Source organism: Schistocerca americana, chromosome 3, assembly GCF_021461395.2.
Source record: "Schistocerca americana isolate TAMUIC-IGC-003095 chromosome 3, iqSchAmer2.1, whole genome shotgun sequence".
In the NCBI taxonomy this organism is placed as follows: Eukaryota; Metazoa; Arthropoda; class Insecta; order Orthoptera; family Acrididae; genus Schistocerca; species Schistocerca americana.
The window spans coordinates 450,272,365-450,290,235 of NC_060121.1; the positions used below are offsets into that span (position 1 = coordinate 450,272,365).

The 17,871-nt window shown below is 36.6% G+C and overlaps 2 protein-coding genes across 3 annotated transcripts in view; one reads left to right on the plus strand and one right to left on the minus strand.

Moving 5' to 3' along the window:
* Positions 1–4,872: 4,872 nt before the first annotated feature.
* On the minus strand, positions 4,873–13,721 carry LOC124605274 (copper transport protein ATOX1). Its single transcript, XM_047136844.1, has 3 exons — positions 13,565–13,721; positions 13,414–13,489; positions 4,873–5,195 (listed from the first exon to the last, which is right to left on the minus strand). Exons 1-3 carry the CDS (start codon positions 13,574–13,576, stop codon positions 5,059–5,061), a joined length of 225 nt encoding a protein of 74 aa, XP_046992800.1. The 5' UTR covers positions 13,577–13,721; the 3' UTR covers positions 4,873–5,058.
* A 411-nt stretch (positions 13,722–14,132) lies between these two features.
* The window catches only part of LOC124605273 (beta-1,4-glucuronyltransferase 1-like), a 55,663-nt gene continuing 51,924 nt past the window's right edge, over positions 14,133–17,871 (plus strand). Inside the window, exon 1 of one of the 2 annotated variants that reach the window (XM_047136841.1) lies at positions 14,133–15,389. In XM_047136841.1, the coding sequence (XP_046992797.1) occupies positions 14,259–15,389 (1,131 nt within the window). In that variant the 5' untranslated portion in view covers positions 14,133–14,258. The remainder of the gene's footprint in view (positions 15,390–17,871) is intronic. The other variant, XM_047136842.1, reaches the window with a different exon arrangement.

The following is a 17,871-nucleotide window of genomic DNA, read 5'->3' on the forward strand; positions in this document are numbered from 1 at the left end:
TGTCTGTGATGCAGCGTCAAAGGTAACCACACCCATGGTCTCCGAGCTGATAGTCCGTGCTGCTGTAAACGTCGTCGAACTGTTCGTGCAGATGGTTGTTGTCTTGCAAACGTCCCCATCTGTTGACTCAGGGATTGAGATGTGGCTGCACGATCCATTGCAGCCATGCAGATAAGATTCCTGTCATCTCGACAGCTAGTGATACGAGGCCGTTGGGATCCAGCACAGCATTCTCCTGAACCCACCGATTCCATATTCTGCTAACAGTCATTGGATCTCGACCAATGTGAGCAGCAATGTCGCAATACGATAAACCGCAATCGCGATAGGCTACAATCCGACCTTTATCAAAGTCGGAAACGTGATGGTACGCATTTCTCCTCCTCACACGAGGCATCACAACAATGTTTCACCAGGCAACGCCGGTCAACTGTTGTTTGTGTATGAGAAATTGGTTGGAAACTTTCCTCATGTCAGCACGTTGTAGGTGTCGCCACAGGCGCCAACCTTGTGTGAGTGCTCTGAAAAGCTTATCATTTGCATATCACAGCATCTTCTTCCTGTCGGTTAAATTTCGCAACTGTAGCACGTCATCTTCATGGTGTAGCAATTTTAATGGCCAGTAGTGTATATGCAACACTGTGTTTTTATTGGCACCTTGAAGCAAAGATTTAGTTAATATAAAATTCATGAAGCATCTCTGGCACTTCTGCATCTGTGATCACATCTGCAGTGATGCAGCTCTCGAGTTTAAAAAGAACAGAAGCGAGTGCTATAGCTTCAGTCTGTCAGTTCACACAGAAGATAACCGTATACAACCAAAATATCAGTTGAGGATGGAAGTTTCTGTGATTTCAGGCCATCCAATGGATAAAAAATTACTGTTTGCTTATTACACTGCTTTTATGGCTGAGACAGCAAACAAATCGGAAAATCAGCTGAACACAATCGATAGTGCCTTGAAATGAGGTTATATGAACATAAAAAATGGAAAACAAGGATAATACAATGTAGTCAAATCAAGTGATGCTGAGGGGATCAGGTTGGGAAATATACTCTGAAACTGCTTGTCAACTTTTGCTGTTTGGGGAGCATATGACTATGATAGCATAAGGAAAGAGAATATAAAATGCTGACTTGCATTAGAATGAAAATCTTTTCTAGAGAGAGAAAAACAACGTTAATAAAAATGCAAGTGTTGAGAAGTCCTTTCTGAACACATCTGTCTGCTTTAGCCTTGAATGAAAGTGAAACGTAGACAATAATTAGTTTAGACAGACAACAACAGAAACTTTTGAAATATGGCACTAGGGAAGAATGCTGAAGATAAACAAATATGGAAAGGATAGATTGCTATTCACCATAAGAGTTGCAGTCCGGCACAACGTAAAGACTGCTACACATTAAGCTTTCTGCCAAAGCCTTCATCAGAAAAGAGAAACACACATGCGTTCACACAAGCAAGCACACATCACTTTGTGTGAATGTGTGTGTGTTTCTCTTTCCTGATAAAGGCTTTGGCTGAAAGCTTTATGTGTAACAATCTCTCCCTTGTGCCCACCTGCAATCAATGAGTCCTCTTTGTAGTGAGTAGCATCTATCCTTTCTGTAATATTGTCAATATTCCAACCTGGATTTTCCTCTGTCTAATGCTGAAGATTAGATTAATATTTCATCCAAATAGTGTAGGTATACTGAACAGAATCTTGTGAAATTCATAGCACAACTTGACTAAAAGAAGGGATCAGTTGGTAAGACACTTCCTGATGCTTCAAGAAATAGTTATTTTGATAATAAAGGGAAGTGCGGGGTTTGCATAAGGAAGCCAAGACTTGGGGACAGCCAGCATTAAAGTTCATGCAGGTTGTAGTAATACACAGAAATGAAGAGACTTGCATAGGATAAATCTATGATAGTGTGGATGGCTGCATCAAACCACTCTTGTCCAAAGAGTCACAGGACATAAAAATATAGCTTAATTTTATTGATTATCTCTCTTTTGGGATAGTGATTATTACTGTATATGTCTTACTAAAATGATGAATAACATCAAATATCTTACAAGTATCCTTTTTTATTCTGCCATTGGTGCCGTATTGCAGGAGTGCCCCTTTTTATCATTCAGTCACAATCACTTAACATAGGAACACTCCATTTCCAATTGTACCTACGCTCAATTTATACTGCAACTTGGAGACAATACTTACGTCACATGTGATTGAAAATTATGCCTTTAGTGACAGTATATTTCTGTTGTTCATACATTTTTATCATATCACTCACAAGTTGTTTGAAATTTTCTAATATTCTTAAATGATTGCAATGTTGTCTTCTTCTTACATTATACCCTTAGTTAAGACTAAGTGTCCTTAAAAAAATTCTCTGATCTCTGAACTGATAAATAACCTGGTTTCATTTTTTCAAACCTGCAAGTAGAAAACTTTTGAAATAAGTAAATGAATCCAGAGTAATTTACAGTAAAAGCTTTTACAAAATTCCTTGATTCCCAATTCTATATGCAGCACTGGAAGCAAAACACTGCTTGGCTCTATCAATGATTCACCTACAAGATTTTCATTCCATAACTAAATAATAACCCCTTCAGACAATTTTTCCACAAGTAGTGTTTGTCCCTAGGCGTCCCATTCACACAGGAAACAACAATACTAGGTGTAGCCACACTGTGCTCCTAAAAACTATGACAACAACTTTAAAACAATCACAAGCTTCTCACTGGTACCTTGAATAATCTACATCTGTATGAATGTTTCTCATATTTGGATATGTTTATAAATAGAAGAGAATTTGTCACCACTGTGTAGGAGTACTGCTGGATGACTTGTGTTCAAATGGCAAGCTAACAGTTGCCACTGATCAGAAATATGCAGCATATTTTCCCATCAGACCCTCTATGTCTTTGTAGTAAGTAGTTGTATTGAGTTTTAAAGAACTGCTCTAGTTCTTTAGTTCTGCTGTGTAATATGGAACTTACTTAGAATCATGTACATACTTCCACTGTTTTTAATGTGACACCAAAACTTCTGCCACCACATAAATTCAATGGTCTTTTCAGTCATTTGTGCATTGTATTTGGACAATATGTAATGCAGTATACATGTGGTGCACCTTTGGACAACATGTAATACAGTATACATGTGATGTACCTTTCATTTTGTCCTGCACACTATCTCAGAAGCCAAGATACACAATGGCATCAAAATATGACCACTTTATTACAATAGGTCTTAAAAACTTAAGGCTGTTCTGAACAGAGTGCTACTGATCATCTGATGAACACACACAGCGCATGTAGCTGATCACATGATGCTACCATACTGTGAAAAATGGGACATTGTAGGCAATGCTGCTAACTACTTACACAGAGGATCCAAAATTAAGTGAAAAAAACTGTAGCTATACATAACAGCTGTAATTAAAAATTAGATGAAAATAACAACATGGCACCACCATCTTACAGTGTGTGTGTGTCCTTTTTAATCATTACATATGCTGTTGTAACAGGCATCATTCTCCTTTCTCCAAAATTTTACATGGGGGAAAAAAGTCAGGTTCATTACCTTTGGCTTTTCGTGACTACGGTGGGAAGTGTAGTAAACAAAACAGCTCTAAACTATTTAATCAAAACAAACACAGTTTCATTATATATAAACAAAATTTATTATTCTTTACACCTGCCACCTCATTTCCAGTAAATGAAAACATTATCTCTACAGGATAAAGATGTCTCCACAAAAATGTGTAGTATAAATGTGATAATGTCCTCGTACATTAGTGTTTTAAGTAATGGGCAAATATAAGAACAGCACAGTACCTATTACAGGGAAAATATTCTACTTTCAATATACACGAACTCCTCATTATCATGTCAATAAGAATAATATACTGTGGGAGTGTTCCTTCAGACACACCTCCGAGCATCAAATGAAGCTTAATAGACTCAAGGGCTTAAAGAAAATTATTACGATGCAGCACATCTTCACAATAATTTGGTGGTGATAAATAAATGTGGATGTTCAAAGAGTTTTTCGTCTGTGCAAGCTATCCTGCCCTTCCTTCCCCAATTTGTGGTCTGTTAAGTTTCTATTGAGAATATCTATTGATACTTGTGGGGTATGTTGAACTTTTTCCTGGAGTTCCTACGCTGTGTTATTTAATACAAGAATGTAGCAGCTCTGCATTTAAATTAGGTAAAATACATTGGTAAATATCATATTGTTGTAACAGTTGCACCAATTACCAGACAGAATACCATATGAAGCTGTTTGATAGCTGTTATGCAATACTGCTTTCTGATCTTATTTTCCATCATCCTGAAACATACAGGCAACCAGTACCAAATCATATATAAAGAGAACGAGTCTCCCCCCCCCCCCCCCCCCCCCCACACACACACACATGTAAGATATACTATCCTTCCTTGATAAATCACAAACCTTTGGCAGTTTTTGTGCATGTTAGATATGCTCCAATGTCAATAACTCAAGTTTGACATTTCTTTTAGCTGCAGTACCCTTGTGTTTGAAGTACCTGCAATCCATCAACTATAAAGGGAAACATATGTTAGCAAAGAATAACACTGTTAGATTTGCATGACTGTCACATTATAAAGTAAAACAAAGTAGTAGTAGTAGTAGCAGTAGTAGCAGCAGCAGTGGTGGTGGTAGTGGTAGTAGTAGCAGCACTAGTCTGAAATGCATATAACAAGCATGTTATGTGTCAACTGGATTCTGACTTCCAGCTACTGGTAGAAAACATTTACAGCTTTTCCACACCATTCTCTTTGCATTAGTACATGAAATTTGAAATTTGATACAAAGATATTCAATAAGAGGAACCAGATACCATCAACTGTTTAATTTAAAACTTATGCAGTTTTATTAATATACTCCAACAATTTCAATAGCATTTTGCTGCCAATAACTTAGGAATAAAGTTGTCATTGGCAAATAAAATGTCAGTATTATGCACATGCATATTTCCACATTCGAATGGTAAAGATTTAGTGTCAAATGAAAGAAAGGTCACTGTCTAAAAAAATCATTCTTTGGTTCCAATATATTCCACAGTCTTTCCAGTTTTCTTAATTGTTTCCAGCAATTGGTCTGATGTTAGTGTTGAAGTCACTCTCACCTTCTTGTCCTCCAGTGAAATGGTAACATCTTCAACACCTTGTCCTGGAATAAAAACAGGTTAGCTTAAATTATATGAGAGTGTTAAACAAGTGTGTGATCTCACTACCCCACCAACACCAAGATTTTCCAGAAGGCAAAGAGGAAGGCAACTTATTAACTTCACTTTAAAAGATGTGAATAAGTGAAGAAGTGTATCAGCAAGTTACAGAACAACAAAGTAATGGGTGAGAATGGAACTGAGACAGAGCTGGTAAAAGAGGCTTGAGATATGCTGCATCCGCAGAAAATTCATCTAAAGGACATAATCTATAATGCAAAGAAAATGTCTAGAAGTTGGAAAAGAGCACTGATGCTACCAATCTGCAAAGAGGGCTCACTGTGACTCAAGTAACTACATACTACTTAACATTCATTCACCATGCTCCATAGACCCCATCGAGGAGAACCTTCATAGGTATGGAATGCCCAAGATATGCATTAACATGAGACACAGACATCATGGAAACTAAATCTCTACACAGTATTAATAAACTATCTTTATGCTTCTTAAAGCCATTCATGCTTATGCCATCTAAATTTTATCAGATAAATTAGTAAGAAAGCTGCTACTTTGGGGGGAAAAGCTGCTGCCTCCTTGGTTTCATTATATATCCATAGTTCATTTGCTAATAGCAGCTAAATAGTTACTTGATTACAATGGTATTTCTCAAAGAAAATATTTTTAAAACTATTGATGCTCAGACCTATTTACAGTACATTATTACTTACTATACAGCTTCATAACAACATGGCTGCCAACTATTATGGACTGTCCATAATTGTTACGGATTTATCACCTTAATTGGAATTATTTTCTTCCTCAGCATGTAGAAATCTGTCTAGGAATAATTTTGTCACCATGAATTTACAATAGGTTGTACTGGGTGACACTGAAAATTTTGTTCTGCACCTTTCAGCTTAAAGGTTAAGAATAAAGCTGCTTTCGAGCCAAGTGACGGCACAAGGTTCAAGGCATTCGTCTGTAAGCTTTTGCGATTTTTCTAACCAGGTGACTTTCCAATCTCCTGAGTTGCGGGGCTGTCATGAAAAGAAATTTACTGCAAAAACTGCATTTCACTTGTATGTGATAATCTAAATACAATGGTGGGACATGTAACAGGAATTGTTGCCTTTTTGAAGAAAGTTCATCCACACATAAGAATACGAAATTCTTCCTGCCACTTGCATTATTTAGCCACACAAACAGGTGCAAAGAGCATCAAATTGTAATTGAACTTTCCTACTTTTGCAAAAAAAAAGTTTGAAAAGGCAGTTTACTTTTAAACTCTGACAAAATATAAAGCATGTTCGGAAATTCCCACTACAAATTTGTAAGACTTGTAGAAAAGAGTGATGATTCCTTAATATCTTGAACAGGAATGAATGTCCGGAAACATACTGTTTCCATTCTAAGATGGTTTCAATTCTGATGGGTAATGTGTCCACATCTGCTGAGAGAAAGAGGAAAGTCTCAGAGTTGCTTGTCCTGGTAAGCAATATGGCAGATGGAAACCCTTATACCATGCATATTCATAGGTATTACAGCATCTGTTTGGTATTAACAGGTAGGCACATATTCTGGACAGTCATGCGATTTGGCCATACCTCCTCCCACTCAAGCTAATTCGTTCCGCACACTTGATCTTCTTACCAAAGCATTGGACCCATTCTTGCAAGCTGTGCCTCTGAATGTCAGTCAGGAAATGTGGTTTCAGCACGATGGTGTACCACTTCATTTTTCACGTGCTGTCTGTGGAGACATTCCAACAGATAATATGGTGAAAGATGGATAGGGCAAAGGTGTTTAACCGTATGAACATCCTGATTGCCAGATTTAACTCCTATAGACTTCTTGTTGGGTCACATGCAAAGTTTAATTGAAAGTCCTCTTGTAGAGACAGAGGAAGATCAGCTGGCACGAATTCTGGGCACTGCACAAGAAACTGAAGAGATATCAGGAGGGATGAGAATGTGTACCAGAACATGCTTCGTAGGTACAAAATCTGTAACAATGCTGGTGGTTGCCACATCGATCCGCTTTTGTAGTGCATAAGTACTGTTCTGTACATACAGTATGCTGTGTTCTTTTTTGTTTTGGAATAATGTTAACACTTAATCATTAAGTGTTAACACAGAAAAATGTGCGTAAGTGATAAATGGGTGTTTCGTTGTGTTTACTTTGGAATTGTTATTAAATAATTGTATTATTTCATGCCTAATTCAATTCCCCCAGCTGAAGTGGATGAGTTACACATCTGAACTGAAACCACCATAGAACATAAATGTTACATTTCTGGACATAGGTTCCTATTCAAAATATTATGTACTCACTCACCTCTCAAGCCCTGGAAATTTGTAATGGGAATTTCCAAACACCCTGTGTATGTTCCTAAACCATATAAAATATTGAAGTATGTATGTATGTACAAGATTACTCTCTTTTCTCCAATCAAATAGTGGGAATCTCTGGTAATTTTTTCAGTGAGGAAGCTTCAAAAACTATATACACAACTCTTACTTAAATGGAGTGCACCCTATTCTAAATGACCCAGTTACCAAACTATATAATAATCTTTCATTGTTTACCAAAGCGACAGTGTTCCTTCAGAAACAAGAGCTAGTAATTCATAAACTTCATAGCATACTAAAATCTTATTTACAGATTTCAGTGAGATTTATCAAACTTTCTGCAGTATCTACTTCTGGCTGTCTATTTCACTGGTGTCAACGTTAAAAGCTACATTTACCATACCAAGTCTGAAAAATATGTTGTAAAATTTTATGGAGATATCTCAGGCAGTCAATTAATGTAGTTACATCCAAGAAAAATTTCCACTAGATGACAATTTCTCAAAAAACAAAGAAATTATAGGTGTTGGATTTAAAAAAAGTAAAATTTTTCCATCAGTTGTAAAGTTGAATGAGCTTTTTCCTGATCTCCTGGGCAAAACACACACACACACACATACACACACACACACACACACACACAATGGAACTGGAGTCTTAAAGATAACAGTTTGACAATTTTACACTTAACCTGATTTTTTTAAATTTACAACTGTTTTTATGCCTGGAACATCTTCTTTATTTAGGATTGGAAAGTGTTTAAAATATAGCATGTAAAGACCTAAATCAGGCTTACAATTTTAAAATTTATATTCAGATGATTAGTAGAAAGAGTGACTAACAAGACAAGTTTTTATTTTTCTTTTGAGCTGGTAGAGATTCCCTATTTCTTGCTTAATGCAGACAGGAGTTTGCTGAATATCGTACCACTGGAGTACATAACCCTGAACAACGAAGCAATGCCGGCATGTAATATATTTTTGTGTCCTGTTCTCCAATTGTGTATATCACAGTTCACTTGAAACCGATTTTTAGTATCAGTAACAGAAACCATTATGGAGTAAAGGTATTGCAAAGTCCATAAGAATTTCAAGAGCCTTAAAAAGGCTTCAGCAAGATGTACAAATACCTACTTCATACAATATTCTTTCTAAAATATTCTCCACATTAGTGTTAGGCAACAGAAAAAAAAACTGCTAGAACAATACGGGGGATTAATACGCAGGTAACTGCAGAGGACAATATATTTCCAATTAGACAACTGTGCAAAAAATGCTGTGAATACAAAACGAATATGTACATCCCGCTCATTGAGAGCATGCACCATCACAGCCCACAGCAGTGCCGAATGACGCAGGGGTATCAGAATTTTGAAGTGAAATCCAGTTCCGAGACTGGATAATACACACTGTCCACTGCATTCAATTTAGTCCTAGATTGGTTCATAGAGAAGTACGGGGTCAACACATAATGAAGAGATATGTGGCACGATGGGAGGTCAGGAGGTCAACAGACAACAAATATATTGAGGAGCAAACAAATCCAGTTAGATGGCCATGTGGCAAAAATAAACAACAGTACTATGCTCAGCACTGTAAAAGCAACTGACAGACCAAAAATATATTGAAAGGGCAAATGGAAAAGACAAATGAGCTTTTAATTTCCGGTGGGTGGAAAATCAACAGTGATGGTAGCAACTTGAAAGGGTATGTATTCTTTTGTGGCTTTTATCAATGAACAATAATGAACGATGAACTGAAGCAAAAGTACCCTATTGCCTCCCTCAGTACCCTATTGTCCCTCTCACTGTGTCTACCAAATTACAATACCCGGAAAAGATGTGTCCACTCCGCTGCCTTCAGCATCACATGAAAGTAAGTGATAAGCATTCAAGAATTTTAAAGTGGAACACTAACTAAAAGATATATATTACAGAATGTTGAGGCTTTTTTATCACAATTGTAGCAATCCAGTGAATCAAAATTATCTGTCCAGTACAACTTTCATGAATTTGATGCAACAAAAAGTGACAGCAAATGAAAGGCTGGACAAGAGTGAATCAAATTTCTTAGAATTTTATTCATTTATAAAAATTGTTCTATTGCTGCTCAGGTAAGTGTTAAATATACATGAAGATGGGAAATATTTTAAAATCAAGAACTATCTTTGGAGTAAAGTTGAACACCTGTATTCAGTGAGATTCAATGTCCACACATAAATCAACAAAGGAAATGACACAACTTAAATATCTAATTCCATTTTGTTTGTAGTGGCAAGTAAGGGCATGACTATGAATCTCGTAGCAAATAGTCAAGTAGCAAACTACATTTAAGCATGAGGATTCTGAATTCAAGATAGCATTTTTAATATTGTTTTGTGACTCACAATGAGCCTGTTTGGATTTACTGTCATCCCAAGCTCATCAATTAAATTTAAAAGGAAAAAACAAAATTAAAAAAGAGAGCTTACAAGATGCAATTTGGCTGCTTCAAGAAGGTTAGGGAGCTGTTACGTAAATTTAAGTAGGATATGGTACAAAAAAATGCATTATTGAATGAAAAAAGAAAACATGTTATTTAATATGTGACTTGCTGCTCTGTAAGTTCTGGGAGTATGTATCTGCAAAAGATTCTAAAGGCATCTATTTCTTCCACGCATGCACTATAGAGAAACAATAGTACAAAAATGAGAGCAGATGGCAGTGAAACTTCTGCAAATGCCCAACCATTCCTACATGTCATATCTGTGGACTAACTAGAGAACTGATATCTATGGACTAAACAAAGAAAGAAAAGAAGAGGTATAGCTGTTCAGCAGAGAGGTAAAGGAGTATGCATGTGCAGCAAGTTTCAAAATTTAATGTGCCACCTTATTTGCTTCTGTAATAGCCGGACTGAAGGCTCTTGGACCCACACAACAGAGGAAACAACAATAATAATATGTCCACAGAAGACGACAGACAGGGAAAAATACAGAAAAAACAAATCAAATAACAGAAATTTCAGCAAATGCGCAATGAAAAGCAAACATGAAAAAAGTGGACAGAAGACAGGGAGAAGAAACGCAGTGAATAAGAGAGGTTTTTGGGAAGAAAAAGGAAAGAGAGAGAAAAAAAAAGCCATGAAAATCGATTGCGTTTAGAACTCTCCTTAAGGGGAAATTAATGATGCTGCTGCTGCTGCTGATGATGATGAACAGAGAAATAACAAACATCATACAAAACATATGGGAGACGGTAGTAGTACCAGAAAATCAGAAATTTTGTGTACAAAGGGGGTAGGACCAATGCTAACAATTACAGAGGGATATCTGTACTATCTGTCATATACAACATTCTATCACAGTGGAAGAGCATTCTGAAGTTTTCCACCTCGACTGTTTTTCACATGTATTCAATCTATTAGATCTTGAAGGATTGGCCAATTTTGGCCTTTTAGGCCATTTTCAAGCGCAATAGGTGTTGATAGGTTGCACAATAATCCTGTTATTAAACAGTAGTTATAGCTGTTCTGAAAGCGAGCACGTAACGTGCGAGAGCTAGAATTAAAAGGAGAAAATTTATTGTGTGCAGTAATAGTCATCTTTATAGCTAATGCCATATTATAGCACATACATGTCTACAACATAGCATTTGTTACAAAGATGACTATTATTACATGCAGGAAGCCTTCTGGCTTTAATTCTGATGCTTACATGCTATGTGTTCACTTTCATAACAGCTACATCTGCCATTTAAGAACAGGATGACTGTGCAATGCATTGACACCACCTGTGCTTGAAAAATGGAGTGTAAGGCTGAAATTGGCCATTCATGTAAGATCTAATAAAATGAATACCTGTGAAAAACAGCCAGGGTGGAAACCTTCAATATTTCCTTCAACATATTTGCGGTTGTGTTACTCACACATGCAGAAAATTATCTATCACAGAGCCTACTAGACAGTATACAGTTCCAACAGGAAGACAAGATGGAGAATACCTAGCAGGCTACAGACCAGTAAAATCCTATGCTGAATGGATTTTCAACTTACAGAAAGTCCTGAGATACCAAGCGACGACAAGCAAATAGACCATGCGCATCTTCATAGATTTGAAAATGGCGTATGACCCTATAGATAGCCTATCACTGATCCAAGAACTGGGAGAGCCTGGCCTCAATGAGAAGACAGTTAACACTATGGGTAGACACTAATAAACATCAAAACCAAAATTAAATTCATGAGGAGAGTTACCCGAGTCCTTCGAGGTTAGAACACGTGTTACACAGGGTGATGGTATTTTATCATTATTGTTCAACATATTATTAGACAAAGTTTTCAGGTAATGGTAAAAAGAACTGAAGATACAAGGACTTTATAAATTAATCAGGCTTGTAAGGAGAAACGAAGGATTAGATATTAGCTCTATGGCATTCTGTGATGATCTGGCAATAGTCACAGATAACACAGAAACAGCAATACAGCAAACTGAGATAACGAAAGGCGAGACTGGAAAGGTCGGACTACAGATCTCCACCGAAGAAACAGAATAAGTGTCAAATCAAAAAGATACAGCAAAAAAGATTATAGGTATTACAAAATATGGTGAGATCATGATTCAACAAATTCATAAACTTGGTGCAGCTGATACAGACAACTGGGATACAGAAAGAAGCTCACAAACAGAGAAATCAAAAGATGATTCAAGAAGACTGGAAACCTCTACAGTAAATCATGCCTATCACATAATACAAAAGTGCTATATCACAACTTCATACAAATCAGAAACATTGGTCCTGCATCAGAAAGGTGCACTAGAGGGAAGAATCATCACCAAAATCCTAGGGCCAACATGATGGCAGAAGGCTACATATTGTAAAATTGACAAGAGACTGAACAAGTATCTAACACAGTTCATGAAATGAAGAAAAGTTGACAGTAATTTTACTGGCATATCGAGAGATTGCAGGACACCTGACAAATTAAATATATCTTGGAGAACATAGAAAGTATTTAGAACACGAAGTGGATCACTGAAGTCAGAAAAGACCTGAAGAATGCTGGCATAACACTCATACAGGTGTCTACAAGACAAACATTCAACCACAAAGTACAGAAGTGGTAAGTTAGCAAAGTGGTAGAAAATTTAAGGTAAGCACACCTTGGACCAGCACAAAGGAAAAAACTGAAAGTGAGAAGATCTCACAACCAGTAGTGGTCCTCTCCCTGTTCTACACCTGTATTACTATGATAAAAATAGTGTCTGATTGATAACTTCTTCACATTGTTTAGCTCATGATTTTGCGTAAACAGAACTTCTTAGTGATTTTTTTATCGCATTATAATCACTCTTTTTCAACAATAAAATCCTAACTACGATCACTTTTTAAATACAGTACGATAACGTTAAAAAAAATTCGTGTTGCTATGGATTATTCGGTGCAAATTTGATCAAAAGCATACAGGCAACATGAAAATCTCGTTAACTTGTATTGCCTAGAATATTACTCCATTGACATCAATCATAAGTTGTAAGGCAGAAATCTACAGAAACCAAGAAAAAATAAAAAGGATAAAAAACAACAAAATAAATGTGTAAACATGTCAGTTCTTTATTGTACATAAATGACGAAGCTATTGGGAAATCCATTGGCTTGTTATGTGATACCTGGTAGACAGTAAATTCATTCTTCTCACGTCATCGTGTACATATTCGCTGCAATTATAGGAACCACTAATGTACGTCCGACTCTGTTGCGCACTAAACTCACAACACAATACAACAACGAAAGAAAGGCCATCGACATAGAATAAAGTACATATATTTGAAACTGAACACGTTAATTTTTTTCGTAAAAGGGTCGTAAAAGTAGGAAAAATATTCAATACATTACCCTTCAATTTTCCCAGAACTTTTTCGACTGCAGATGCACAGCCGCCGCATGCCATATCGACAGTAAACTCATGAACCTGTTCAAAAAAATTAAGCAACAGTAAAGAAGAAGTTGCATATTTATGGCCAACTACTAATAAAACGAAATAAACCTTGAGCGGCATCTTGTTGTGTTGGTTGAACTGGCGATTTGGGAATGACAGGAGATTTGATTGTAGTCTGTTATATATAACACATCCTCTGACACATGTTCATTATCTCGCAGTCAAGATTACACAGTCAAAGACCCTAAATCCGCAGTAACAATGTTAGTGTTCCATGACTAGATGACAGATGTTTCTGCCACGCGAGTACGACGTATTACTTCGTAAAATACTAATTTTGCTTGGTATTTTGAACGATCAGATATGAACTTCTTAATTACCCCCTATAATCCTTTTCAAAGTCGTAATTATATTTTGGAAAACCTAAAATAATTAAACCAACACTTAAGTGAGATGTTATGTACTCCAAAAAAGAAAAAAAATCTGCTTTCAACATTTTCGCTTTCTTAAGAGCTATAACAATAATATATTTAATGAATAAAGCAGTTGGTATAATACCCATGGAGGGCAAAACGAAATTGGTTCGATCAATGACTGCATGCGGGAAGTGGGTAACTACGTTAAGGCGTTGCGGAAGAAAATATTTGATTAACAAGTACGTTTAATAATTATGATTAACGCTTATAAAATATTGTATGGAGAGTGCAAATACTTGTAAGAGCAGCAAGTAGACGCGATAACAAATGACAGGATGTGAAGGCACTGAATATACATCGGGAGTTTCGCTTTGTTGTCCAATAATATGAGATGTCGCCTTGCTAAATATTTAAGGTCTAAAATAGCAGTGTCAATAATAATAACTGCCGTATTTGGCCTTGTTATCAAAGAAGCACTTTTTCCAGTCAGGGCTTTTTTACTTAACAGTCATTTTACAGAACAGAAGAAACCGCTGCGGAAATATGGAGATAGTCAAAATGCATTGCCTTCACCATCCCCTGAAAGCCATAAGAAGGCCGTTTTCATACCTGCAAGTTTCTTAAACAGTGAGGTACCGAAGAATGAAAGCTATTGCAACTTCAATTACAAGTTTCCGGACGTTTGGAACATGACAGAATTGTTTCTCGAGGCAACACCACAGCTAGGAAACAATGGACCTTACCGAGTAGTGTACAATCTCATAGAAGGCCGATTTGAAGACAACACTGTAGGTGTGACATATTGTACACATGCAACACTAGAATTTCTTTACCACATTGCTGAAATAGTGAATCGGTGGGACGGCCCAGTGAGTGTAGCCGTTTTCGCACCAGGCACAGATTTGTTCGTCAGTTTGAGTGTTCTGTATCACATGTGCAGATGCCTCCCCGAAATGTCACGCGTGACAATACATTTGATTGTACATTACAAATATTTTCCCATGGAATCCCATTATTCAGTAGTTGGCAGTAAACTGCTCGAAGACCTAGATTTTTCAAACTGTTCCGCCCCACTAAACTTACTGAATGGAAGATTTGAGACCTTTCGACATCAGCAAAAGTTAACATATCCTGTAAATACGGCCCGTAATGTAGCGCGAATTGCAGCAAAAACCACTCACGTATTGGTGTCAGATGTAGAACTCTTACCAAGTTCAAACCTGGTACCAGCTTTCTTGTCTATGTTCAAGAAATTTAAGCAGCATTTCGATAATGTTAGCCCACATGCAACAAAACCTGAACTTCAGTTGAAAAGGTATGTGTTTGTGTTACCTGTATTTGAAGTTGAAGCAACTGTGCTGAAAGTTCCTAGCACCAAGAAAGAACTTCTACAACTGTATTCTGAGAACCGGGCTGTGTATTTTCATCGCTGGGTATGCTTACACTGCCAGAGGTTCCCAGGTCTTCAGAAGTGGCTCCAGAAGAAAAGTGACAATGAAGACACACCACTGATACAGGTTCAAACTTTTACAGGTCTCACATGAACACAGCTGCATGTAAGAAAGGAATGTGTCTGCATTTAAAGCTGTTATTACTCTTTTTTATGGCTGCCTGCCAAAATATGTGATGGTTCTATAATGCTTGTTTTCAGCTGCTGCTAAGTGGAGAAGTTGTCTTTTTTTCTTTTCTTTTCTTTTCTTTTTTTTTTTTTTTTTTTTAAATGTTAAACTTTTTCTTTTAGTTTTTATTTATTTTCCAAAGCCAGTGTTAGAAGTTTGGTTTTGCCATATGATTGTGGCATAGTAGCTCATTGTGATAGAGATCACTTGTGTGTTGTGAAAGCTGGCTTACTTTGAGGGTACTGTACTGGTACTTGCATTGTTACGTTTGATGCCTTTCTTCTGTAATGAGCGCATCAAAATTTGACCAGTGTTCCTTTCGTAAACATTTTCTTATATTCTGGAATAAAATTATTGAAAACACAAAGAATTGGTGGGGGCATGAATGTTGGAAGAGCTGTATATCATCAATGTTTACTTCATTATCCATGGGAAATGCATCCAGATTACAATAAACAATGGGAGTTCTCTTCATGTGGTATTAATCTGTAATATTTATCATAGTTACATGTATGTCATTAGAGCAGAATGCATTAGGGGCCTACAACCGCAGCCTGAGCCACAGGGTAGTATGAGCAGGGTAGTCTTGTATTTAAGACAGTGGACTTAAATTCAGATGGAATGTAGCTCCAATTCTTGTCAGAGATTAGTATTTGGATGATCATGCACATAATCTTATGCTTCAGGAGACTTCTGACTGTTGTCTGTGTTGACTATGGAACATTAAACTCTAATCTTTGACTCACGACATAGAATATGTAATTGTATTGAATCTGACAATTGGAAGAAGCAAGCACTTGTGTAGGTGGAAAAAATTCGTGTCATGTTCTTCTTCATTAGATGTCGACTCTGCCTGCTCAACTTTATTCCTTATCTACATCTACACTTTGCAAACCACTGTGAAGTGCACAGCTGAGGGAATGTCACATTGTACCAATTAATAAGACTTTGTCCTGTTCTATTTACTTATGGATCATGGGAAGAATGACTGCTTGAATGCCTCTGTGTATACTCCAATTAATTTAATCCTGTCTTCGTGGTCCCAGTGGGAGAAATACGTAGGGGGATGTAATATGTATCTAGATTCATCACTTAAAATTGGTTCTAGAAACTTTCTGAGAAGATTTTTATGGGATGGTTTGCTTAAAACTACTGTAAGTTACATCAGGGTTAGACAGTGGTACCCCACAACACATGGGACAGCTTAAAAAGAGAACATTTTAGTTCTTATTTCCTCACAGCCAATGCAACCCTCATAAGTGAAATACAGAAGAAAAGTAGCTTTCTGTGTCATATCATTTATTGCAAAGCTGCTTTCTATTTTTGTTGCATTCAAACTGCTTATTTCATAGTGAAAGTGCATGTGAAATAAGTAAAGACTGTTTATAATAATAGCAAAAGAAGTGTAGTTTGCACTTGAAGCAAATGACAAACTGTGAGGTATGATGCATCCATAACCACGTTTACTCTCTTTGTTCCAACATATGATAGTTCATATTGTGGTGTCCACTGTTAAACTAACTGTTTTAAATGTTGTGCAAACTGTTGATGGATACCACTGGAATTACAGTGACTCTTTATCCTGGAAATTTCCTTTCCCTTGCTCAAATTGAAAAGGATCAGCGTAGTATTATGGTTTGATTCAGTGCTCAGGTATTTTATAGTGTATCCTGTATCAACCTGCTTGTTTAATCTGTACGAGATAGTACTTGGTATTTTGTTTAAACCTTTTGAGTTGTACACATACAACTTATGTTCCACTTTAATGGTGCTTTCCCAGAGTAAATGTTCCATTATTTAAATTATTTACCTATCTCCTGCCAGTTCTTCCTCCAATTATGTCTCTGTGTCATGCAGAGCTGTTGATCTTGTAGACAAACTAAATTCAGTTTTCATTTTGGCCTTTTACAACCAAACATAGATGCCTGACTGTGCTAAAAGGTTTTTCATACAATATGTTAAGTATGTTTTAAAAATTTCTTGTATGCTGCTGAATTATTTCACTAACACTATAGTTTAGTGAGATTCTTGTTTTTGAAATAAAGACTTTGTGTTCTAATTCTGCAAGGAATGTTCCAGGTGAACAGTGAATTTTTGCTATTCAGTGTTACTGGTAATTATTCATCAGAGGTTTGTTATAGATTCTGTGTATTCTGAGAGAAATTATCAATATGCCTATTTAGAGCTTTTTATCTCTTAGTTGAAGAGGGGAGTACAGGATTTATTATTTTATGTAAACTTGATAAATATGTACAGCAGTGAGTATCCTAGATGTGAAATGTATCTAGATTATTTAGCTGTAGATGAGATTACAATCACATGCTTATCATACTTCCATAGAAGATACTAGTAATGACAAGCCAAAGAATATGAAGAACAA